Raw genomic sequence first — 24,643 nt, 5'->3', positions numbered from 1 at the left:
GCACACCCCTATTGGGAAGACTTTCAAGACACACCTGTTTTCTCAGGCTTTGAACTGAAATTAATTTTAAACTGTTTAATTTTTTATCCTATGAAATTGTTTTAACTTTTTTATTCTATGAAATTGTTTTAGCTCTATTTGTTGTTTGGGGTTGTGTCCACTGCCTAGAGATACATATATTGGACGGCATATAAATATGATAAATAAGTGCTGAAATGAAAGGCGAGCATACATGAACCTACTAGTTTAAACAAAAGCCTAATAAATTCAAACGTGAGAAAATTAAAATTGTCAGGAAAACTCTCAGCCTGTTCAGACAATATTCATCCATCTGGATCCTGTACATGTGGCAAAATTGTGAGAGGATCTCAAGCCTGATATATTTGCTCCCTCCATCACCCCAGTTGTGCAGAGAATACCATGGGCACTGCATTTGTCATGTGATCTCCCAGACGCTGAAACAGAGAGATCACATACATAAATAAATGCATTATCTTCCAATTCACTGATTTATGTTGGATTCATGATGGCGGGTGTGTGTGTGTGTGTGTTGGAGGTCCCTGAGACCTGCTGTCAATATTACAATATATGTAGATTCTAGAATGAGTGAGCATTTCCTGAACAAGCAGTCAGGGAACTTATTGTAGCTGGGCTATATTGTTTCAGCAAGATGCAATTTTGTTACCTTATTGTTATTGATTAGTTATTCTTTGTGTGTACCATAGGATGGCATCAGTAAGTTGCTATGCTCAGTGGACAAGTGAACTCCTTGTCACCCAGTTGTATGGGCTTGCACAATAGGTTAATAGGAGTGTTGACCCATTTCCCTGAGTAATTCAGGTTGCTGCTGATGGTTTGTTTCTAGCACAAAATAGGAAAGAGACTGTGGTCCTTTTTTGTATTGCTGATTCTGTTATGACCTGCTCTGTGTTCTTTTGTAGCAGTTGTACCTGACATTGATGAAATTGCTGCTCAAGCGGAGACTATGTTTGCTGGCAGGTAAGCTCTGAAAAGATTCCACTCCTTTTGCTCTGCACTCTACCAACATTTTGCACCCCTCATGTTTTAGAGTGCTAATCAACACTTCCCGTCTAGTCTTTCAGCTTTCTCCTGCTTGCCTTAGCAGTATACTGATATATTGCTACAACTTATGTTGAATTCTTTACAGACACACTATGGCTGACACAGTCTTAGTGAAGTATAGGAGGACCTAAGTCAAGATGGACCTAAGGATACAATCTGTGGTTCTTAACATTTTAGAAACACACCATTGTTGGAATGTGGTTTGACTAGTTACACAGTTTGGACTGGGAATGCTGTGAAAATTCACCAGTATGAGGTTTTGAAGTGGGGGTGAGGGGTTCATGGGTAAGTTTATCTTTCTTTCTGGTGGCATGCACATATACATGTCCAGGATGCCATAATCAATACCTAGGCAAAGCTACCACTGACCTCTGTACATGCATTAGAAACCACAAATCTGCAATATTGATACAAAAATTGGAGCAACCAGTTTGCAAGCATTTTAATTCTGATAATCACAGTATTTCTGATTGATCCATTATTGCCATAGAAATACCGTCTGATTAAAAAAAGAAGCAAGAGAAGGTTTCTGGATATATAGGCTTAGTACACATGGCCTAAACCTGGAGGATAACACCTATCATCTCCTAGCTGCATCCTATACATTTACAGCATATAATTTATCTACATTGTCAGTTAAGCCCAGTACTTCCCATTCTTATCAGAGCAGTGGAGAGGGCAGAAGCAGAAACATTTTTTGCTTTTTGAAATCTATGCTTCTGTTACATTAATCACTAATTAATATAGATGACATTTTTGTGTGATTAGCTGCATCCTTCTACGACCCAGAAATGGTTAGATCCTTTGATTTTCATTCAGATTTCACACACACACACACACACACACACACACACACACACACACACACACACCCCTATCTGCCTCATGTGTCTTAATCTACTTTTTGTTTCTATACTCCCAGTGATGAAAGTGCTCGTGGTGCACTTGAACCAGATTTATAGAAAGACAAATGCCCTGCTGGTACAAGAATTTCTCTCTGGTATAAGAGGTTCACGAGCCTGTGTACCCTTTTCTTGCCCGTGTTGCTCCTTTCATAGCATCCCTTCCTTTTCAGGGGAGAAAGTAAAATATGTTTTGGCACAATGCTGTGTTCATAAAACCCATGAATCTTCCTGAACCAGCTTTAAAAGGCCCCTCCATTTCAAAATGGAGGTTGGGAAATTTAGGACCAACAAGAGGGAGTACTTTTCCACACAGCGCATAATTAATCTATGGAATTCTTGGCCATGGGATGTGGTGATGGCCACCAGCTTGGATGGCTTTAAAAGGAGTTTGGATAAATTCATGGAGGACAGATCTATCAATGGCTACTAGTCTGGTGGCTGTGGGCCACCTCCAGCCTCAGAGATATGATGCCTCTCAATACTACAGGTGAAACTCGGAAAATTAGAATATCGTGCAAAAGTCCATTAATTTCAGTAATGCAAATTAAAAGGTGAAACTGATATATGAGACAGATGCATTACATGCAAAGCGAGATAAGTCAAGCCTTAATTTGTTATAATTGTGATGATCATGGCGTACAGCTCATGAAAACCCCAAATCCACAATCTCAGAAAATTAGAATATTACATGGAACCAAGAAGACAAGGATTGAAGAATAGAAGAATATCGGACCTCTGAAAAGTATAAGCATGCATATGTATTCAGTACTTGGTTTGGGCCCCTTTTGCAGCAATTACTGCCTCAATGCGGTGTGGCATGGGTGCTATCAGCCTGTGGCACTGATGAGGTGTTATGGAAGACCAGGATGCTTCATTAGCAGCCTTCAGCAGTTCTGCATTGTTTGGTCTCATGTCTCTCATCCTTCTCTTGGCAATGCCCCATAGATTCTCTAGGCGAGTTTGCTGGCCAATCAAGCACAGTACACTGTATACTTTTCAGAGGTCCGAGATTTGGGGTTTTCATGAGCTGTACGCCATGATCATCACAATTATAACAAATTAAGGCTTGACTTATCTCGCTTTGCATGTAATGCATCTGTCTCATATATTAGTTTCACCTTTTAATTTGCATTACTGAAATTAATGGACTTTTGCACGATATTCTAATTTTCCGAGTTTCACCTGTAGTTGCAGGGGAGCAACAGCAAGAGAGAGGGCATGCGCTCACCTCTCACCTATGGGCTGCCCAGAGGCATCTGCTGGGCCACTGTGTGAAACAGGATGCTGGACTAGATAGAACTTGCACCTGATCCAGCAGGGTTCTTCTTATGTTCTTATGTAAAAGTGTTTTGCCATGTGGCATGGAAGGCTGCTGGTGCCCCAAGAACACAAATGGAAAGCTTCCTTGCACACACAGATCCAGTACCACAGTCTTTTTTATCCCAGCCAATAGCAGCTGAGAAGGTAGAAGTAGAAGTGACTGATGTTTGGCTTTACTGCTCCTGGAATAAAGATGGCATTGAGTACCCAAAATGTAAATGATGATGTTTGCAATGCAGAGTTGGAGCACCATTTTTAACTTGCTTCATACACATTTGCCTTTGGGCTAAGCTGTTTATTCCCTCACAAGCATGGTGTTTAAAAAGAAAAGAAAAGAAAAAAGGAATAAAGGAAGCTGAAATTGAATCTCCCAGAAAAGAAAATAAGATGGAACTGTGATTTAAATTACACAAGCTTCAAATTCTAAGCATACTTATGAGTCAGTCCTGTTCAGCACACTGGGATTTACTTTTAGTACATGTGTTTAGGATTAGGCTGATCATTCAAATTTTTTCTGTCACTCTAGGAAGGGCTGTCTGTAGCTTTTCAGGGCCCATGAGCAAACTTGACAGAGGTTGCTGAGTTACCATGACTTGCAAATAAGCCATGCCGGTTTTTGGTAAAAGATGGAAAATGACTTGGATTATTTCCAAGCCAAGCCAAATTTGTTCTGTAAACCCCCATCCATCCCTGATTCCTAAATATCATTTACTTGTCTGGTATGGCCGGTAACACTCTGAGCTAGGTCTCATGATCGGTGAGACCCGGTTTGGGAAGCACAGCGGGGAGAGCGGGCTAAGCCCGGTCTCCCCGCAGACGATCCGGGCAGGAACCCTGGGCGGCCAGATCAGCCGCCTACATGATTGCTCGCTCTGTGACGGAGCTGGCGGGAGCTGGAGCCCCCGGAAGCTCCAGTATGCCCTGCGCAGGTGCGCAGGGCATGCTGGTGAGACCCCTGGAGCCGGGAGGTGGCTTTTTGCCTCTTCTCTGGGGGTCTCTTTGTGAGTAGCTGCAGCGCAGAACTGTGCCGGTCGGGAAGCTCGGGTTTGCGGAGTGCTCGCTCCGCAAATCCAGGCTTAGGGGAGGGCTACAAAAGCAGGCTAGCCTCTTGTAAGCCACCGGGCTTGCCTGCGAGTCCAGTGGTTTACACAAGCAGCAAAAATCGGGCTAGGCTCTCTCTGATAGGAGCAAGTAGGTGAAGCCTTACAAATCCTCAGGCAGCACATCAAGGACTATTTCAGGAGTAACCAGGGTCTTGCATCCTTTTGACATCCTTATGAGAGGAGAGCTGGTCTTGTGGTAGCAAGTATGACTTGTCCCCTTAAGCTAAGCAGGGTGTGCCCTGGTTGCATATGAATGGGAGACTAGAAGTGTGAGCACTGTAAGATATTCCCCTCAGGGGATGGAGCCGCTCTGGGAAAAGCAGAAGCTTCCAAGTTCCCTCCCTGGCTTCTCCAAGACAGGTCTGAGAGAGATTTCTGCCGACAACCTTGGAGAAGCTGCTGCCAGTCTGTGTAGACAATACTGGGCTAGATGGACCAATGGTCTGACTCAGTTTATGGCAGCTTCCTGTGTTCCTATGACATTCTGTGCAGCAAGGAGAGAAAGGTGGGAGAGACAACCCTCCTTCCCTGTCTCCATGGCTGCTTTTTGCAGCTGAAGCATTGCCAATGACTGCACCAACCAGATGTGGAGTTTACAAAGAAGGGAAGGAGAAAAGGGGATTTGGGAACCAGAGTGGGTGGGAGAGAAGAGGCTTAGTGGGTAGAAAGGGGCTTCCAGAGGAATTCTTCTCCAGCTCAGTTTTTGCGGTTCATATTTGAGGTAAGCAGTAGGAACACCTGAGACTTGTATCCAAACCTTGACTTTTATATCCCAGTTTCTCTACTGAGGGGGCATGGGGTGCAAAAAAAAGATGAATTCTCTTTCATTCTCAACAACTGATCCCACCAACCACTGGCAGCTGCTATTGCTTTAGAAACTTTGATTCATACAATATGCCCACTGTGGTGTGTTCCAGGGTAGAGGTGGAGCTACCAATGTTCCAAGGTGTCCTTCAGCCATGGGCCACTCTGCTCCTGGAGTTTGCCTTCCCCTCCCCTTCCCCCACCAGTCAGCTGCTCTCCACGGTTGCCATGGCCACTGCTATAACTCCCGTTCCCCTGCCATTCGCTGCTTTTGCTTCTCCCCGCCCCCCCGCCACTATTCCTCCTGTTTTGCCACCACCACTGCCGCCACTCCGGTCTCACCCACCCCTGCTTGCCATCTGTCTCCCAGCCAGTCAGAAGCTTCTGACCGGCCCAGAAGCAGGATGGGAATGAAGGGTGCGCATGCGGCCTGATGCAGGCACAGGGCACATGCGTGCCATCCATTCCCATCCAGCCCGGGGGGGAGTTGAGAAACAGGGAGGCTTCATTCCATTCTTCTCTGGAGAGGAATAGAATGGAGCCTCTCTGCTTCCCAATGTGGTCAATGGTGGGAGGCAGCCTAAAGGAGCTGCCGGCAGTGGTGGGGTAAGTGCCCCCGGGCGGGGAGCTGTGTGCCAATGAGGGGGGGCCTTCTCCCCCATTGAAAGCAATGGGACTTCCCTTGGAATAATAATACTGTCTTTTTATTACCTTATTACTATTTTGTCTCTGCAGTGGATGGCTATTCAAAGTCTGGTTCATACCCACCTGAGAAATCTACCCATATATATTGCTAGAACAGGCCCAGTGTTTAATTCTTTATTTGTCACCTGAGTCTCTATTTGGTTTTGCTTTTGTGCAGAAAAGAAAAAAATGCAGTTCAGCTGGATGACGAAGGGGGCAGGACCTTCTTGCGAGTCCTTATTCACCTGATTATGCACGACTACCCTCCTTTGCTTTCAGGGGCTCTGCAGTTGTTGTTTAAACACTTCAGCCAACGAGCAGAAGTTTTGCAAGCATTTAAACAGGTATAGCTAAAATAGTGTGCCTGGAAATGTGTTCTGTTTTGAAGAGGCTGTTCTTCTGTATGTTCTTAAGTTGCTTGTGGAGTATTCTGTAATTCTTCCTTGTAAAGATACCATTCAACCCTGAATGCTGATGCAGTTATCTTACCTGAATCAATGGAAGCTGCTCTCGTCCCAAAAGTCCCATTGTCTGGTCTGCCACTGACAGAAATTGACCTTGTGCGTATCAGACATGGACTTTCAGTGGCAGCTCCTTGCTTAAGGAATTTCCTCGCCAGGAAGATCTGGCCACCTTTAGATAGCAAGTAAAAACATTTTTATCCTTTTGGTAGAAAAGTTTTTATAACTTTTATACCACTCTTTATTCAGTGGCATATTGCTTTACTTTGTGGGATGTATTGTTCAATTGCTGCATTTATTGACTATTTTCCATATTTTCTATTGTTCTATAGAACAATTATTCTATATATATTGTTCTATATATATTGAATATATTGTTCTGTTCTATTTGTGTATCTTTTTAATGTTTCTAAGCCGCTTTGTTGCTTATACAAAGAGTGTGGTATAATTGTTTGGACTCAAGCAAGCTTTCTAGGACCGATCAGGGGTTAGTTTTTAGGAATGAAAGTCAGCCAGATAACAGTGGGAGCAAGCTTCAAGCTTGCATTGCATGTGCCCTCTAGCCCTCCTACTGCTTGTAGAAGAAGGCAATGTTTGAGCTGGGCTGTAAACTCATTCTGAACTCAAACAAGTAGCAAACAACAGGAAAGGTTTTTAATATTTGACAGTTGCTGCATAATGACCTTCCACCCACTATTAAAATAGGGCTATGCTGATTAGGTGCATAAATAGTTACAGTTCTCAGTTACATGACAGTTGAGTCACTGAGCTGCTGACATATTTTTGTGGAGAGAAGAAGGATCTAATTGGGAACTAAACTAAACTGGCTCCAGGGAAAAGATATTATATATGAATAAGGTGCCCAGGACTGTGTGTCTGCCGCTGTTCTGCAAGAGTGTGGAAGAACTGCAGAATGTGGTATTGATCACATTATTAAACTTGGTTCATCCCGGTTCAGATGTACGACTAAATCATGGTTTAGTGCTATAAGAAAAAAACCATGTTGTGTCTCAGATTCATGTTCTCTCCCTCTTTCTCCTCCTCCTTTATGCAAAGGGAGGAGATTAAAGGTTTTTGCTTTTGCATAGCCAATACATGATGTCTGAACTCAAAGAATTGTGGTTTGTTCTAACTGTGGTTCGTTAACAAACCAAACCAGGGTGTCAAACCATGGTGTGATCCTGGTTTACTTTAATGAAGTACATTCAGAATAAACCATAGTTCCCCAAATTCAGACTTAATGAGAAACTGTGATTAGTTCAAAAGAAAAGCAGAAGTCTTCAACCTCTTTCACTTATGCAAATGGAAAATTGAAAGGGGAGCATATGAGCCCATTGCTTGCAGTGGTCCATTTTTGTAGCACTAAACAATGGTTCAGCATTATGTCTGGCATACAAAGATCTTTTTTCCTTTCTTTCCTGTTTGCTGAAAAATGCTTGAAAGTGTGTAGGCAAAGCCTGATGAAATTTCAGAAGATGTACTGAATGAGATTTCCACTAGTCACAGGTGGGGCTTCTTGACCCTCTCTTCACAATCAGAAATAGAATCAGTTCTATAAAATAGTTTTAGAAGTCCATGATAAATTATGCAGGAATATAGCTTTGATTACTTTACATGATTTATATTCAAAAATCTATCTTTTCATGTCACAGCATTTGGGTTATTTTTGGTGCAGAATATTGCTTTTAATTGCAGAATATACATAGGCCTGGAGGTGTTCATGCATTCTGTGACAGAACAAGGATCTTGTTGTATTCTGTCTAGTAATCTTGTGTGTTTTGTTGTTTGCAAGTTTGTTCCAGTGGGGATCCTTTAGAGAGTGTGGGGGGTGGAGTCAGAAAAAAAGGAAGAGAAAGGAGAAGGAGAAAATGGAGTTTTTTATGGGATAAAGTCTTAGTTAAAATTATCTTGTGTAAAATTAGGGAAGCAGTTATGAAACAAATCTGTATTGTATAGCCTACGGTGGTGTAGGACCTGACAATTTAATTGTGAAGTGATATGTTCCCTGCCTCCCAAACAGTTAATGGTCCTCTACAGTAAAGAAGTATTTGTTGTTATGTGATATTATCTTCTTACACGGCTTTGATTTTCTCACAGTGCTTATTGAGTTAGTGCAGGGATAACTGTCAAGTTCAGTTTCACTTAATGTCTTCATTAATAATCTCTGCAAGCAGGCAGCCCTGTAACCAGTTTTGCAGATGATAATAAATTGGGAAGTTATTCCAAAAAATCTTTTGAAGAGAGACATTTTAAACATCTGGTCAGAAAATGAACAAAATGTAAATCACTTTAGGAGAAAAATGTGTGCTAATACATTATGGGGAAAATAATCTCAAGTGTTCAAAATGAGAGTTGAATGTACTTGAATAAGAAAAATGGCTATTTCCCCCATATTCAACAAAAAATAGAGAGGGAAATTGCTTCCCTCCCCTCCCCTCCCCTCCCCTCCCCCACCGCTCGATTAATTTTGGAGAGGCACATCCAAATATCTTTCTGAACAATTCGGATTATTTCCCCACAAATGTATTAGCATGCATTTTTTCTCAAATGACTTACATTTTGTTATTTTCTTGCCAGATGTCTAAAATGTCTCTCTTCAAAGACTTTCATATTCACTTCCCAATTCTGTTTAAAGTTTAAAATGTGTCATTTTCTAACCACTCTTTGGGCTTGAAGAACATACATTATTTGGATATCATATTTTCTCTTTAATAAAATATCAGTTAAAAGGATAGGTTACTGTGTCATTTCAATACCGTAAGGTTTACACCCAGTAAACTTTACCTTTGAACTGGTTCACTCATGCATTTTGATCACTTAATCACTATAGCATTAAGTGGTGGTGACTTGTATGTGTGAGTGAGCTCTCACTCATCAAGCACACAAACAGAGCTTTCTTATAACCTCAGATGCAATGCTTTTTAATAGAATCAATTCATACATTCAGCTGCACGACATTGAGGCTATGCACATGAGCAGCCCAACCTAGGCTAGGGCAGCCAAGCCTGGGTTGGACTGTTCCCAGTCTTACCACTTCTAGCCCACTAGCCCAAGTTTTTGTCCTGGCCCTTAACTGGGGTTGTATGGCATGAGCCCATCCTCAACTCCAGGTCCAGGATAATGTGAATGCTTGGGCTCTACAAAGCCTGAGCAGTCATAGATCTGGGTGCCTAGAGCACCTGGCTTGAAGGGGAATCCCTCAATGCACCGCACTGCTCATGCAGTGCATTTTGGGATTCCTGGAGGCCAGGACTCATTTACCTTGGTTCAGAGATCTGCACTGCTCGGAGCAGTGGTCATGTGCCGGAGATGAGAGTACCAATCATCTGGGGGGAAGGTAGGTTCATCCCTGCCTTCCCCTGCCACCCTCCCCACCTCTCTCATGGTCATGTGCATGACCTCACTAAGTATTACATTAACATCAAGCAGCGTACATGTATGTATGAACTGGGTGGGTGATTTTGGGAGGGCTTTTAACTGTAAACATTGTTCTTTGAGAACATAATGCAAGATCTGTGAAAAAGTGAAAACTATTAGTAATGTAATCCTAAACATGCCTACTCAGAAGCAAGTCCCACTGAATTAAGTGGATTTTAATTGATGTCAAGTGTGTTTTGGATTGGAGTCTAAATCGAGAAGTGGAATGAAGCCATGGCTCTCGTGGCATCTGCAGTTCATAGAGCAAAACCTTTGCGACATTTATGTCATTTACAGGTCCAGCTGCTGGTGTCTAATCAGGATGTTGACAACTACAAGCAAATCAAAGCTGATCTTGACCAGTTAAGGCTTACTGTAGAAAAATCTGAACTTTGGGTTGAAAAGAACAGCAGTTATGAGAGTGGAGAGCTGGGTGAAAGTCAGACAAAAGGAAGTGATGAGCCCACTGAGGTGTGCCTTTTGGTCATATATGTTATTTCATGTTTGCGTTCGTTGTTTCAAGCCATGGTTGTAGGAACTGGATAACTCCTCAAGTGATTAAACAATAAATTAAAGTGGTACTGGCTGATATGATGAGGGAAATTTCTCAGAGTAGTCTCATTGAAATTAAAAGGACACATTTTAATTTCTGTGGAACTACTTTGAGTAATTTTTTCATCATATCAGCCACTGACAAGAAGGAAGTGATAATATATATTTGCTAAGCTCTGGTATTGGAGAAAGAAAAAGTTAAATGTGTAGTGGCAAAAGTAGATTTTCTAGCAACAGCAATTAAAGTCATACCGTTGTCTGTTTGAGTCAGTGTTTTACAGGTCCCCTTTCAGTCCTGTCAGGTGGCAAAACAATGAGGTCATTCATACGACCTTTTTCTGGGCCAGGGAGAGCGGGGTGGTGGTGGTGGAAGGCAGGATAGCACCTACCTTCCCCACAGACAATCCAGGTTTGATCCGAGTTGTGTGGCTTGTCTGCCCACTGCTATGAACCATGTGGAGTTCTGGAGGCTGGAAAAATGCATCCTGGCCTCCAGATATCCCACAATGCACCATGTGACAAGCGCAGTGCATTGAGGGATTTAGCCTCAAGCTGGGTGCTCTAGGTGTTCAGCTCTGTGTCTGCTCAGGCTGCTTGCCACCCAAGCACACACACAACCCCAGGCCTGGGTAAAAGGGTGCACCTGTGCCCTTTTTCCAGGTAAAAGGCCAGGTAAAAATCTCAGGCTACCTGGGGAGGCAGCTGGAGGATTGGTCTTGATCCCAGTGCTTCACATGAATAGCCCTACCCAGGTAGGGCTGCTACCCAGCCACAGTGTCTCCATGTTAAGTGATTTATAGGAAAGCCAGTATGGTTTAGAGCAAGAATTCTTAACCTAGGTTCCATGGACCAGCTGGGTTCCATGGGGCAGATCCAGGTAGCATGCGGACAGTCTTTGCTGCACTGAATTTAATTTGCATTTTGGTGAGCCAGAATAAAGTTCTCGAAAATAACTCAAGAATTCTATTTTCTCCACTAATTTTTACTGGAGACCTATGAAAACATATTGCACAAATGGAGTGGGGTTCCATGGGTAATACTTGAGGATATCTCTCTCTCCCTCTCCCCCGCTCTCTCTCCATGAAGTTTAAGAACCACTGGTTTAGAAGATAGAGTGCTGGATGATCTGGGAAGACTTGTTCAAATCCCCATTCATCCATAAAGCTCACTGCGGGAGCCTTGAGTAGATCATCACTTCATAGGCATATTGTGAAGATAAATGGAATAAAACCTAATTGCATAACACTGGAAGAATGTGGGGGACATAAATGTTATAAATAATACACTTTAAGTAACACTAGCTTGCTCTTTATAATTATCCTATTTCAGGATTTACTTGAGATAAGACAAAAAGGATAAATACATGTGCAAAGAGTGGCATGGATTTTATTTTAATTTACAGGATTTTAATTATTTTTATATTTCTACCTGCCGTTCCTATAGGGAGCCCAGAGCAGTATATATGGTTCTTTTTATCCACATAACCTACTTATGAGGTACGATAGGACGAGGGAAACATGACTGACCCAGAGTTGCCCAATGAGTTGCATAGCTGAATGGGAATATGAACACAGGTCTCCCCACTCCTGATGACACTCTATGCACTATACAACACTGGCTCTATCAACTTGTAAAACTTGTAAAAGCTCTATCAACTGGCCCTATCTACCCCCAGCACAGTACCTCCAGTGACTGTTGCTGGTGTCTATCTTATGTTTCTTTTTAGATTGTGAGCCCTTTGGGGCATCATATTTATTTATTATTTCTCTGTGTAAACCACCCTAAGCCATTTTTGGAAGGGTGGTATAGAAATCGAATGAATAAATAAATAAAATAAATAAAACTTGATTGGGCTCTTTCCCTTCTCACCTCTGACAGATGTGAAAACCTTCCCACCTTCCTCAAAAATCTCTTCTACTGATCATGACGTTAATGCCAGTGTTTCAGGACTAGAAAACAAAGGAATCCTCTGCATATTTTTACTGATTAAAATATTTAAAATCAATTTGCTACAGAAAAAATTGGAATAGATGCAGCACTGATAATAACAACAAAATACGTTAAAGCTTAAAGCTGCCTTATTTTATTGCACTGGACAAGCCTGCCAGAGTGAATAATGTGTATGCAACTGCATCATTGTTGATCTACAAAGACCCATCAGTGCCTTCTGGGAAGACAGAAAATATTCACTCTATAGATGCTTCTGATAAATGCATATGTCTTGTGTCTCTTTCCTTTATTTTTCTTGTTTACAAGCCAAGAGATACTGAGATGTGGTTATCTCAGAGCATCGGGGGGTGGGGGGAGGAGGTTCAGGCTGGAATAAAAATGTATCAATTTCTGATGAGGTAATCCTCTGGCTTCCGTAATAGTCATTTATTTTGTCACATATCTTCTTGGCTCATGTGTCTTTTTAGTCTGAAGGAGCTGTGTTAACAGTTGTGTTTGCCAACACAAGAGGTGGTGATGACCTCTACATTAGGTTGGAACTACATTTTACTTTGACAAACGTTTATCCAAACAAATGTTTCCTGTAGGAGGGAAAGAGTGAGAAATGGTGCTTAGCCTTTTCCCCACCTACTGATTCTCCCCTGCAACCTCTCTCCCTCGTAAGTTTTTCTCTTCCTCCCTGTTTGCTTTTTTAAAATTTCAGAGCTAGCTATGAGAAAAAGCAGGAGGAACTGGTCTTGTGTGAGGGGGTCGTGTGAGGGTTAACTGATGAGTAAGGGAAAGAATAAACATTCCTATTACCTACTGATTCTCTCCTGTAAATGTTCCCCATTATGTAGCATAAAATCCAGCCAAGCATAACTTTTGCCCTAAGCTTCCCAGGAAAGCACTGCTATTAAGACAGGAAGGAAGAGTGGGATCCAACCACGTAACCTTCATAATGCTGCATTTAGTTAAATAGGACTATTTAGTCTGCACGCAAGGCTCTATTCCTGCTGGAAGAGACATCTGAGACCGAAATCTGGGCTGGAACAGACGTCTGAGATAGTTCTGTAGCGGCCATGGGGGGAAGGTGCAACACAGTCTGCCCACAAGGAAGCACAGTGGGATCAGTGCAGCAAAGTTTACTGTAAAATAGGTTTGTTTTACAAAGAAAACAAACAGCCACTTGGTATTTCCAATTGCTATGAATGCAGATATTCCCAACAGAACATTTGGATAAAATACTTCCTGGTTTCTTCTCTGGAAAAATAAGATAAGAATCTGCATTCAGACATCATGTTAATGATTCTCTGCACCATGATTTGGAGGATCAGGACCATTTGTACTCTCCTCCTTCCTGCCATGCTCCTAGCTTAATGAAATACTTCCTGCTTTGATCAAACCACAATTTGTTGTGTACAAACTGGCAAACCATGGTTTAAGTGAGCCTTCTTAACTATGATTGTAAACCACAGTTTGATCCTGTGTCTTTATTTTGATTTAAATATAGTGCCTAGTTTCTGTAGACACTCTAGAAATAATACTAAATAACAATGTTAAACTAATAAAATATACTTTAAATTTTTAAATAAAAATAATACTAACAACCAATTACAAATAGAGAGGACAGATGAATTCTGAATAACCAGAAAAGACTGTGTATTCAGTGATGGTTCTTGTCCATATCTGATTTTAAAATTCAGCTTTCCCCCCTCTGCAGTATTTTATTATGTAACAATGTAGAGTTTTCATACACATTCATAGACTGGGCACATTAACATCTGAGTAACTTACACTCTAGCTCATCTTGGATAAATTATGACCACAGTTAAAGTGAAAGATTGCCTACAGCTGTTTTACTTGGGCTTTGTGTCTGTTGGTTCTACACTCTGTTGGTACATATTCAGTATTGGGAAGTTAAACATTCTTTCTCTTTTAATGATAGGAACCAAATATTTTAAGTCCAGTCCAGGATGGGAGCAAGAAACCTCAGATTGACAGCAACAAGAGTAACAACTATAACATTGTCATGGAGGTTGGTTTATTTGCTTCTCATTACAGGAGGACTTATTCCCAGAGGTTCCATTCAGTATTCTCTAGGGTTCCATACTCAGCAAGTACCGTGAATACCAAAACCACGAATGCCAAGGCACTGGGGCAATGGAAATCCAGGGATTAGGTTCCTAAGGGGCAAAAAATGGGTGTGTGTGTGCAAAAAAGCCAAGTAAATTGCCCTGCCATGCTCCGTCGGTCCCCAGCAGTCCAGCAATGCCCCCCAAGAGACTCAATTCAACCATTTTTTGGCAAAAAGCCGCAGGTTTCCCCCCCTTTTAAAGCAAGCCACAAAATGGCTCCTGGGCACAAAATAGTGACTGGAAATGATCTCCAAGGTAATTTCTGGCCACCCTGATCCATGAATATGCAGATTTAACCCTCCCCCCCCAGTTTCCTCCCTCTTATACGAAAGTTGGATGTCGTTTACCAAACCATAGATATGCAAAACTGTGGATGCTAAATCCACGAGTAATGAGCTCCTCCTGTATTAGCTTAAACATTTTTATTACAGCATTTTCATTTTGCCTTATATTTTATTTGTATATGTATATTTTATTGCCAGATTTTGATCCGACTAAGCAAACTCTGCATCCAAAATAAAAAATGTCGAAATCAACAGCAACGATTGCTTAAAAATATGGGAGCACATAGTGTGGTGTTGGATCTTCTGCAGATCCCCTATGAAAAGGTAATAAATGCATGTTTCTGATAGTGTACTTAAATGATAACAGATATTTGAGGTTGTTCACTAAAATTTGAGATTGGATTGAAGAGTGTTTAATAGAAGCAGTGTTTAGTAGAACAGTACTTTTCTCTGTGTGGGAAAAGTAGTCTCTTGATATTTCCCAAGTCTCCCCTCTCACTTCAGTCCTTTGCACTCCATCCCACACTGTTCTGGAGGATCACCTGAACCTTAAAAATAACTTTTGAGGGGATATAGGGACCTGCAGTGGAGAGAAGCGAGCAGGAAAGCCCTGCTCCATAAATAGACTTCTGCTTTTGTGGCTTCGGATTCAAGCCCGCGGAAACAGCAGTTCTGTGCTGCATATATTAGTAAATGCAGCTCCCAGAATATATTGGTTGTATTTGCCATGTACCTCAAGTAGAGGTCTTTTTGTTAAGTAGGTCATTTTGTTAAGCTAATGTGACTGGAATAAGGGAACATTAAGCATAAACAATAACTACCACTGCTTCTCATATAGTGGATAAAGAACTATGCAAAGGATGTGCAAACTGGGTGCTTATTATTTTATTTTATTTTATTTTATTTTATTTTATTTATATACCACCTGACTCCAAAGGCTCTAGAAGGTTTACAAAAACTAAAAGTTTAAGTTAGATGTAAAAAAAACATTTTATGGCAACTAAATGATTTCACTTGTAGGAATAAGATTAAACTTTCCCTGGATGCCAGTGTTGGCATATTCCGCCCAACTTATGGTTCCGGATCTAACCAAGAGTTGGATCGGGCACACATGTTGAGTCCCCCCAGAAGCTAAAGTCAGGCAGAATATGCCAACGCTGGCAGGTTCACATGACACAACCAATGTTGGCATATTGCCCACCACCACCTGAAGCTGGGCTCACTGCTGCACTCTGGAAACAGGTAAAGCTTATATATCTATGCACTTATCTGTATTCTTTTTAATGCATTATAATTAGGGCTGGCATCTGATTAAAGAAATCAATATTTTTTAAAAAATATTTTAAAGAACATGCTGGCATTGTGTAGTGATGTATGCACATGTCACAGCAGGCTCCATATTTCAAGAGACATTCCTTCCTCCATCAAAAGATTTTAAAGAATTAATCCAATTGCTTAGCCAACTACATATTGCTTCTCTAATTATAATTGATATATTCATGTCAGTGCCTGAAACTATTCTTCATATCAGTGCTAGCTATTATTAAGTCTACAAGAGGTCTTGTTTCAGGTTGCGCAAAATATTCTTAAAACTGTGTTTGAAAAAACACATTCGAAAACTGTGTTCTACCCTGGTTTGGGAGCTGTGTGTGCTCCCAGTTTTCAGTTGTGTGGAAGCAAGATAAGAGGAAAACCTGGGCTGAAGTGATTGTGTGTAAGCAAAGTAGGAAGAAAAGCTACCCTCCTACCTTGCTTCCACACAACCAAGAATTCGGATCACACAGACGTAGCTCCCAAACCTGTGTAGAACACAGTTTTTGATTGTGTGAATGAGCTCTTAGTGTCCCAAACAAACAACTTCGAATATGCCTATTTGTTCTTTTGCCCTTTCCGTTGACTTTTAATTTATCTGCAGATTGATGAAAAGATGAATGAAGTTATGAATTTAGCGCACATGTTTCTTCAGAACTTCTGTCGTGGAAATACTCAGAATCAAGTTCTCCTTCATAAACACCTCAACTTATTCCTAACACCTGGTGTGAGTATGTAATTAGATGAAACATTTCTTGGTGGAGATCATGGAAGTTTTATATTGCCAAGAATTTCATTTTTGTATGTGAAACTGCTTTGTCGATGTTTCTTCTCCCCTTTCTTTAAAAAGATATGTAAAACTGTTTAATAAAAATTACTATTATTTTTTAAAATCCAATTCAATCTCTCCCCGCCTCCCCACACTTCTCTCTAGGACTCTTATTAGGACTGTGGACACTAGTACAGGTGTTATGAGCCTAATCTCTTAACTGGAGTTAAGCGATCAGGAGCAGGATGTAGCGCTCATGCTCTCCCTCCCCTCAGTCCTTGCCCAGATAGCATTTTCCATTCCTAGCTGAAGGAAAATTGAAGTTGAAGAATACATAGGTACCATTTTTAACTGCAGATAAGGCTAATCAGGTTTTCTGCTTTATCAGGATAGTTAGCCTTGACCACAGTTAACACTGGTGTGGATATAGCCCTTTACCATGCTGTAGAGATTAGACTAATTGCATGTGCACTAGCCCAGTGTCTGTGATCCTTGAGTTTGCTTACCAGGACTTCTTCCTATGCAGCATATACTGATCCTGGCTGCTTTAAAAAAAAAAAAGGCAAACAAATCTAGATTCTTTTTCAGAAAGAGGAGACATTTAGATAACTATGTACTTATTTTTATTTTTTAATGCATTATAAATAGGCCAGTTGTCCAATTAAAGACATCTTTGTTGATCAGACGTATAAATTTAATGGTAATCAATTAATTAGCTGATTAAATTTGCATATGAATCAAACATTCTGGAAAAACACTTTGTTTTTAGAATACCTGACACCTGCTGGCATTGTGTGATGATGTATGCAAATGTCTCAGCAGGCACCAGCTTACGGGAGACACTCTTTGAGGGAATCCATCCATAAGATTGCAGGAGTCTTACTGTTTTCATCCACTTGCTGCCATTTTCCTTCAGACACTTCACTTTTCAGTGTGCTTCATTGTTATTCTTGTCTGTGTTAGTGAGAAATACATTAGCAGACATGTTTTTTCAAGCAAACTCTCTGTGTGTGTATGTATGAATGAAAGAATGAATATGGGGCCATTCACACGACCTACTGGGCGGGCGGGGGAAGGCTTCTCAAACCTTGCCTTCCCCCCCAGACAATCCACACTCCCCCCAGACAATCCCTGTTGCTCCGTACATAGTGGAACAGAGTGGATCGCTCTGAGGCCAGGACTCATTGTCTTGGTCTCTGGGAATCCCACAGTGTACTATGTGCCGAGCACCGTGTACTGGGAGATTGCCCCAGGGGATGGGAGCTCTAGGCACTTGTCTCTGTGTCAGTATGAGCTGCAAGCAGCTCATGCTGACACATGATCCCAGCAGCTGGGTTACAGACGCATTTGCGCTCTTAACTTCAGCTAAGAGCCAGGTTTTGAACAGGGTTTGGCTCCAAGGCACAATCGGGAAGGATCCACATGGATCCTCGCGGTTCTTGTGGGCAGCCAAGTCCAAGCTTGTCTGTCTAAGCCTGGGTTTGGCTGCTCATGAGAATAGCGTATGTCTGTCTGTATATATGTAATATGCATGTCTGTGTGTATTATGCACAGCTGATTTCTTTCAAGGGTCAGCAGTTTCAGTTTCTAAATAGTTTTAGACATGGGTTACTTATGAAAGCCTTCATGCATCATAAAAAAAGGGATGCTGTTACGTGCTTAAAAAAAAAAACAACAACCACAAGAATGCAGTGTGCCCATCAGGACTGGCTCATGGCATTGTTAAAAGAATTGATAGCACAGTCCCAGTGAAGCTCTCCAGACCACTGATATTGCCCAGCCACCCAGGTAAGGTCCCACAAGAGTTTGAGGCAGGCTTATTTAGGTGGTGGGGCGGTAGCAGTGGCCAGAGTCAGGTTGGGCACATTGCACTGGGTTAGAAAAAAGATGGCAGCCTCCAGCACAACCAGTGCAAAGCAATCCAGATAAGCCGCAGCTAGGGGGACTTTTCAGGTGCTTTCCTCACCCATGAATGAGCTTCTTTCAGACACCTCGGCATTGTTGCAGGGGCCTCTTAAAGAAGCACATTTGGGAATGGGCAAGGCACCTGGAACTAGATGACCACAATCAAGCAAGTTGTTTGGCCATTGTCATTTTCTGCTTCCCCCATTTGTGAATGGTAGCTTTGCTCAGAGGCTTTTGAGACATCTCTGAGGCCTCTGGAAAAAGCTCCCATTCTTAGATGGAGCAGTGAGAGAATGGTGACAAAGTGACTTTCTCAACCACTGCTGCCACTTAGCAAGTGGGCCTCAGGGGTTGGTCATGGGCCTCTTGATGACTTTGGACCTGTCATCAGGCCGACACCTGTCATTGCCCCAGCACATGATGCTCTAATGCCTGCTAACCATATGAATGGGGTCATCATTTGCCCACCTAGCTGAGTCATTTAATCTACCTACAGTTTACTGAACACAGTGCTGCCACCCACATACACAACTATGCCGGGGGGGGGAGAGGGGGGCTTGGATCCCTTCTCAAAATTTTCTTTCATTTACCTTCATCTGAAGCACCTTATTAGGAGGCATTTAGCAGTCTCCCCTCTAGCTTTCCTCATTCCTCACCAGATCAACTTTATTATGTCGGGGAGACTTGCATTTTCCATGTGTTTTCTAATTACTTTAGTCAGCACCTCGTGTAAGCACCATTTTTGCTATTCTTATGAGCGGCTGGCTTGTTTGTTTTTTAATTAGCTTCTTGAGGCTGAAACCATGCGGCACATCTTCACAAACAATTACCATCTGTGCAACGAAATTAGCGAGCGGGTGGTGCAGCACTTTGTGCACTGCATTGAGACACATGGCCGCCACGTGGAGTATCTACGCTTTCTGCAGACCATTGTAAAGTCAGATGGCAAATACGTGAAGAAATGCCAGGATATGGTAATGACAGAGGTATGTTGCTGCATCCGGCAGTGGTGGTGGGGAGAAGACAGGCCCTTGCACCAAGAAGCTTAAAATGATCCAGTCCCTCCATACACACTTCCCCTCCCCTCCTGTCTATACTGCTCTGGGCATGGGATTCTCTTGCTATGGAACCTCTCCCTTGATGGCATTTTCTGCACATTGCTACATGCAGGGTGCTCTCTTAGGTGGTGCCACAGTGCTACACACTGTCATCAGGCCCTAAATTTCAACACTGGAAGGAACCACAAAGAGAGGAGGGGAGGGAAGCTAGGAATTAGTACAAGCAAATGCAAATGCTGGAGGGGAGGGAAGTTAGGAATTAATACAAGCAAATGCAGGGAAGAAAAAGGGGTTTTCCTTCCCTGCTGATAGCAGTGTGGCTTGACTGCAATTTAGCAATAGCAATGTTATCACAAATAACCAGTATTTTAGAACCCATCGGGTAGCATCGACAGTTGTCCGTATTCTGGAGCAAGAGTGCTTGCTTTGGAGTAAGGAGTGCTTGTTCCAGAATAAGTGTCCTGTTCCGCTCTAGAGAGAACTATGTATGCTATGCATTGTTTTGAGTTGAATCTGCTTTGGTAATCAATCAATGTATGCATTAGCACTCCAAATGAATAGTTATGGTGACATGCAGGATTCTGCTACTCTTTGTTCATCACCTACATTTGAACGCTGTGCTCAAACCTGTGCTTATTAAAGGGCCATTTCAGATGAATATCAAAAATGTTCTTGAAATTTGTGAGAATAGAGTTGAGTCTGTGCAACCATATTGTGATAAGATTATTATTTTTTTGGCATACACTAGAATAAAATCAAGGTGCATAGGTCCGTAAAAGTTTGGATTAATGCAATGCACTCTCAGTGGCACTGCCCTTGAAATATATTTTTAAAATGCAGCTGATACAGAATGCTGCTTCCAGGTTGATTGGGGGTGGGTGGGCGGGCTCTTGTGTGGAGCACATTACTGAAATTTTGTTCAAACTTCATAGGCTCCCTATTTGTTTCAGGATGCAAATCACAGTGTAGTTGCTTCCTTTGAAGCTTGGGCCCCAGGTATCCTAAGGATCACTTGTCGACAGAAGCCCAGCTGGGGAGGCTACAGGACTGGGCCATCTCAGTGGTGTTCCATAGGCTTTGGGGTTCCTTCCCCTAGGAGTTTTGGATGCCCTCATCTTTCATGCCCTTTAGTCACTTCCTTAGAACTTGCCCGCTTTGTTAGGTATCTAGGACATACTGAGATGGGGTTCTCCCATTTGACTCTGGTTGTATGGTGTTGGCTTTTATGTTGTTTTAGTTTTATGCTTCTTATTATATTTTATTAGCTATGTTAGTTGCTTGAGTCTGTAAGGTAAGGTTGTCAGGACTCAGGAGGGCTGACTGTGCTGAGGAGATGCAAAGCAGCTGGGATATAGAAGAGGGTGGATTTACAAAACCAGACACGTTGAAGGCTGAGCTAGCCCAGAGCAGCAGAGGCAGCTGTATTACCACCATAGCATAAACACTGAAACCAGTTGCTTGCAAGAGCTTCCTGGCCTTGGGCAGTTTCACAAGCACTGGAACGTCACCTCCCATGTGAACTGCAGCCGCTACTGAGAAGCATTTAGACAGGAGGCTAAGGATGATGGAGAGGAACACATTCAGCGCACGAACAGGGAGCAGACCCTTCCTCCCCCTTCCTTCCTTTTCTCCAAGCAGGGATGAGGAAGGAGAAGCTTCTGGGGGCAAATGGGGACTCAGGGGCAGCAGTCTCCTTGCTCCCTCTTCCTCTTGCTGAGACTATGAAGATGATAGAAAGAACCCAAGGCTTCACAAAGGCGAAAGGAAGGACAGAAACATAAAAATAAAGATACAATAAGATAGCTACTTAAGCAATTTTATTAAAGCCAGCGTATACTTAACTCTCCCTTTGTAATCAGTGGGATTTAAAAGCTCTTGTTGCTCTTGATGTTAATAGGACTTCAGCTGTACTGTGCCCATGGTCACTTAAGTCTTCACGAGAGCACTTGTAGATAGAGGTTATGGTTTGAAAAGGACTTCAGATCATGGCAAATATCACCAGCTAATAAGAATCATGGAAGATGCACCTCTATAAAGGTATAGAGGTGCAAATCAAATAAATAAATAAATAGATGTATCTTCCATGATTCTTATTAGCTGGTAATTTTTGCTACCAATGGGAAGAATATATTATTTTTATATATATTTCTCCTAGGCATACTTGTCGCTAACCCCATGTGTGGCAGCTCTTGCGAGAGTTCGGGATAGCAATGGGAAGGTTGGGAGGGGGGGAAATGGCAGTGAGTGGTGGCATGGCCGGCGGGTGGGGGGAAGAGGCTGGCCGGCTGGTGGGGAGAAGAAGGTGGGGCAAAGCAGGAGAGGGGGGAACAGCGGCGGAGGCTGACGGGCTGATGGGGAAACGGCAGCAGAGACGGGCGGGGAAGAAGACGGTGATGGCGGCAAACTAGAGGCCAGGCTGGCTGGCCACTGGGCAGGGAGGAGAAGCCTGGCTGCTGATGGAGAACGAATGGTGGTGGTGGTAGGTGAAATGCAGGTGGGGGAGACACAGGGAGAACTAAGGGTGCAGATGCTCTGCGCCAGGTCAGCTAGTACTTCAGATTTCTTGTAGTTGGAATAATAGATGAATGCAATGTGGGTTTTTAAAGTAAATTATTAATGTTTTGATCCCATTGGCTATTTGTGGATGGGGGAGGCATGGGAAGTTATGCCACTTCAAATAAAAAAAGCAAAAACATTTTTTGTACACCTTTCCCCTGGCATATTCCAGTGTAAGAAGTTAATTTCAGTAGCAGGATTGTTCATGCAGAATTTGGTATCTGTAGATAACAGGGGGAAATGATATTCAGAATTTATTCTAAAAAATACAAAAGAAATTATTTAAATTTTCACCAAGCATATTCCAGAGTAAAAAGTAGTGCATTTAGCTAATTATTAATTAGTCAAGTCAAAATCAGCAGCAGCTGTAATGATTGGCTCGGGCCACAATCACAAAACAGTTTAAACCAGCCTTCAAAACCCTGAATGGAGGAAACCTGCTGGAACATAGGAACATAGGAAGCTGCCTCCTACTGAGTCAGACCATTGGTCCATCTAGCTCAGTATTGTCTTCACAGACTGGCAGTAGCTTCTCCAATGTTGCAGGCAGGAGTCTCTCTCAGCCCTATCCTGGAGATGCTGGGTGGTGGAGAGGTGGAGACATGGAAACTTTGCATACAGGTATGCAGATGCTCTTCCAAGAGCTATCCCATCCCCTAAGGGGAATATCTTACAGTACTCACACATCTCCCATTCAAATGCAAACCAGGGTGGACCCTGTTTAGCAAAGGGGACAATTCATACTTGCTACCACAACTCAGTAGTAAGTTCCACAGTGAAGGTACCATAGCTATGAAAGATCTAGCCCTTGTGGTCAGAGATCTGTCTTTGGATTTCAACAAACTAATGATTATGTGCTGTAATTATGTACTTTGCACAGTTTTCTGTAATAAGGGTTAGATTCTAAGCCAAATCTAGCTCCTCGATGGGTACTAACTGGCCTCCAAACTTGTCAGCCTGGTGGGGAAAAAGAGGGGTGCATTGTGAGTGACCTCTATGGCTGTAGGGCTTCCAGGCGGGTGACTTGGGAGTGGGAATCAAAACTTTGTCCCTCCATCCCTGGCGCAGTTTTTAAAGTGGTCCTCTAGGGAATCAAGTTTTGGACTCAAGTGATATAATGCAGTATAATGGCATTGCATTTAATGTTGTTAACTGAGCAGTTAGTGAGGTGGGGGAAAGCTTGCAGCATTTCAACAGATAAGAAGTCTTTCCTATTTTCCTTTTAGCTAGTCAACGGCGGTGAAGATGTGCTGGTGTTTTACAATGACAGAGCATCATTTCCAATCCTTCTCCAAATGATGTGCTCTGAGCGAGAGCGAGTGGATGAGAGTGGGCCACTGGCTTATCACATCACGCTGGTAGAGTTGCTAGCTGCATGTACAGAAGGGAAGAATGTCTATACTGAGATCAAGTGTAATTCCCTTCTCCCACTGGATGACATTGTGAGAGTGGTGACTCACGATGACTGCATACCGGAGGTAAGCTGGACTTTCAGCACAGCAAATGAAAAAGCACCACAAGAACTTTTTCAGAGCCTCTAGGGTGGGGCAGGGGGAATCAAAGCAGCAAGCTGAGTAGCCAGGCCAAAAATAACCTCAGAGATTTTGCTGTATGTTGTTATCAACAAAAAAAGTACAACCCTTTTCAATCCAGTATAGTGTTCTTCCCAGTGGCTCTTGCTGGGGTCTTCTTGTATTTCTTTTTAGACTGTGAGCCCTTTTGGGAAAGGGAACTTTGTATGTCATTTAAACTACAGCCAAAGACTCACACTTCTCATACTTTGCTTTTTCTTGTTTTTGTACACAACTGGTATAGACCTCAAACACTGCAGTTACTAAAAGCAACAAGACAAACACGAAACATTTCTGTAAATACATTAGAAGAAGGAAAGTCAGGAAGGTGGCAAGACAGATGACAAAGGAGTAAAATGAATGCTAAAAGAGAATAGGGAGAATGCAGAGAAATTGAGTGAATTCTTTGCAGTGCTTGTGGTTTTGGAAGATGTTGGTCAGATGTTTTTGGGGTGGGGTGGGAGTGGGGCAAGGCTGAGGTGGGACCAGAAGTGCACCTAGGTAATTTTGGAGCCTGGACCTAAAGGACTTTGGAGGCCCCCCCCCACCAGCAAATTAAGCATCTTCATATTCAGCCGGGCGACCACACTACCCGGGACAGACTAATGAGGATTTGGAGGCCCCCAGGGGCTGTGGAGGCCCTGGACCTTGGCTTGGATGTACAGGGGTAAGAGCTCTTCTGGGTGGAACAGATAAAAAGCTTGCTTATCAGTAGTTACTGTGACCAATATTTAAGGGGGTCGTTCACCTTTAATTAGGAGCATTGCTTCGGATAAGGCTAATACAAGTCCCA

General features: G+C 42.6%; 1 protein-coding gene across 8 annotated transcripts in view; it reads left to right on the top strand.

The window, feature by feature from the left end:
* The window catches only part of ITPR2 (inositol 1,4,5-trisphosphate receptor type 2), a 352,451-nt gene that overhangs the window by 131,354 nt on the left and 196,454 nt on the right, over positions 1–24,643 (top strand). For 7 of the 8 annotated variants that reach the window (XM_053252991.1, XM_053252990.1, XM_053252995.1 and 4 more), the window contains 8 exons: positions 942–999; positions 6,078–6,243; positions 10,075–10,248; positions 14,207–14,296; positions 14,879–15,004; positions 16,596–16,718; positions 19,451–19,651; positions 23,506–23,757. In XM_053252991.1, the coding sequence (XP_053108966.1) occupies positions 942–999; positions 6,078–6,243; positions 10,075–10,248; positions 14,207–14,296; positions 14,879–15,004; positions 16,596–16,718; positions 19,451–19,651; positions 23,506–23,757 (1,190 nt within the window). The remainder of the gene's footprint in view (positions 1–941; positions 1,000–6,077; positions 6,244–10,074; positions 10,249–14,206; positions 14,297–14,878; positions 15,005–16,595; positions 16,719–19,450; positions 19,652–23,505; positions 23,758–24,643) is intronic. The other variant, XM_053252992.1, reaches the window with a different exon arrangement.

Source organism: Hemicordylus capensis, chromosome 5, assembly GCF_027244095.1.
Source record: "Hemicordylus capensis ecotype Gifberg chromosome 5, rHemCap1.1.pri, whole genome shotgun sequence".
NCBI classification, from domain to species: domain Eukaryota; kingdom Metazoa; phylum Chordata; class Lepidosauria; order Squamata; family Cordylidae; genus Hemicordylus; species Hemicordylus capensis.
Note: the sequence above shows the minus strand (reverse complement) of the source record. Positions and strands in the feature narration are given on the sequence as shown.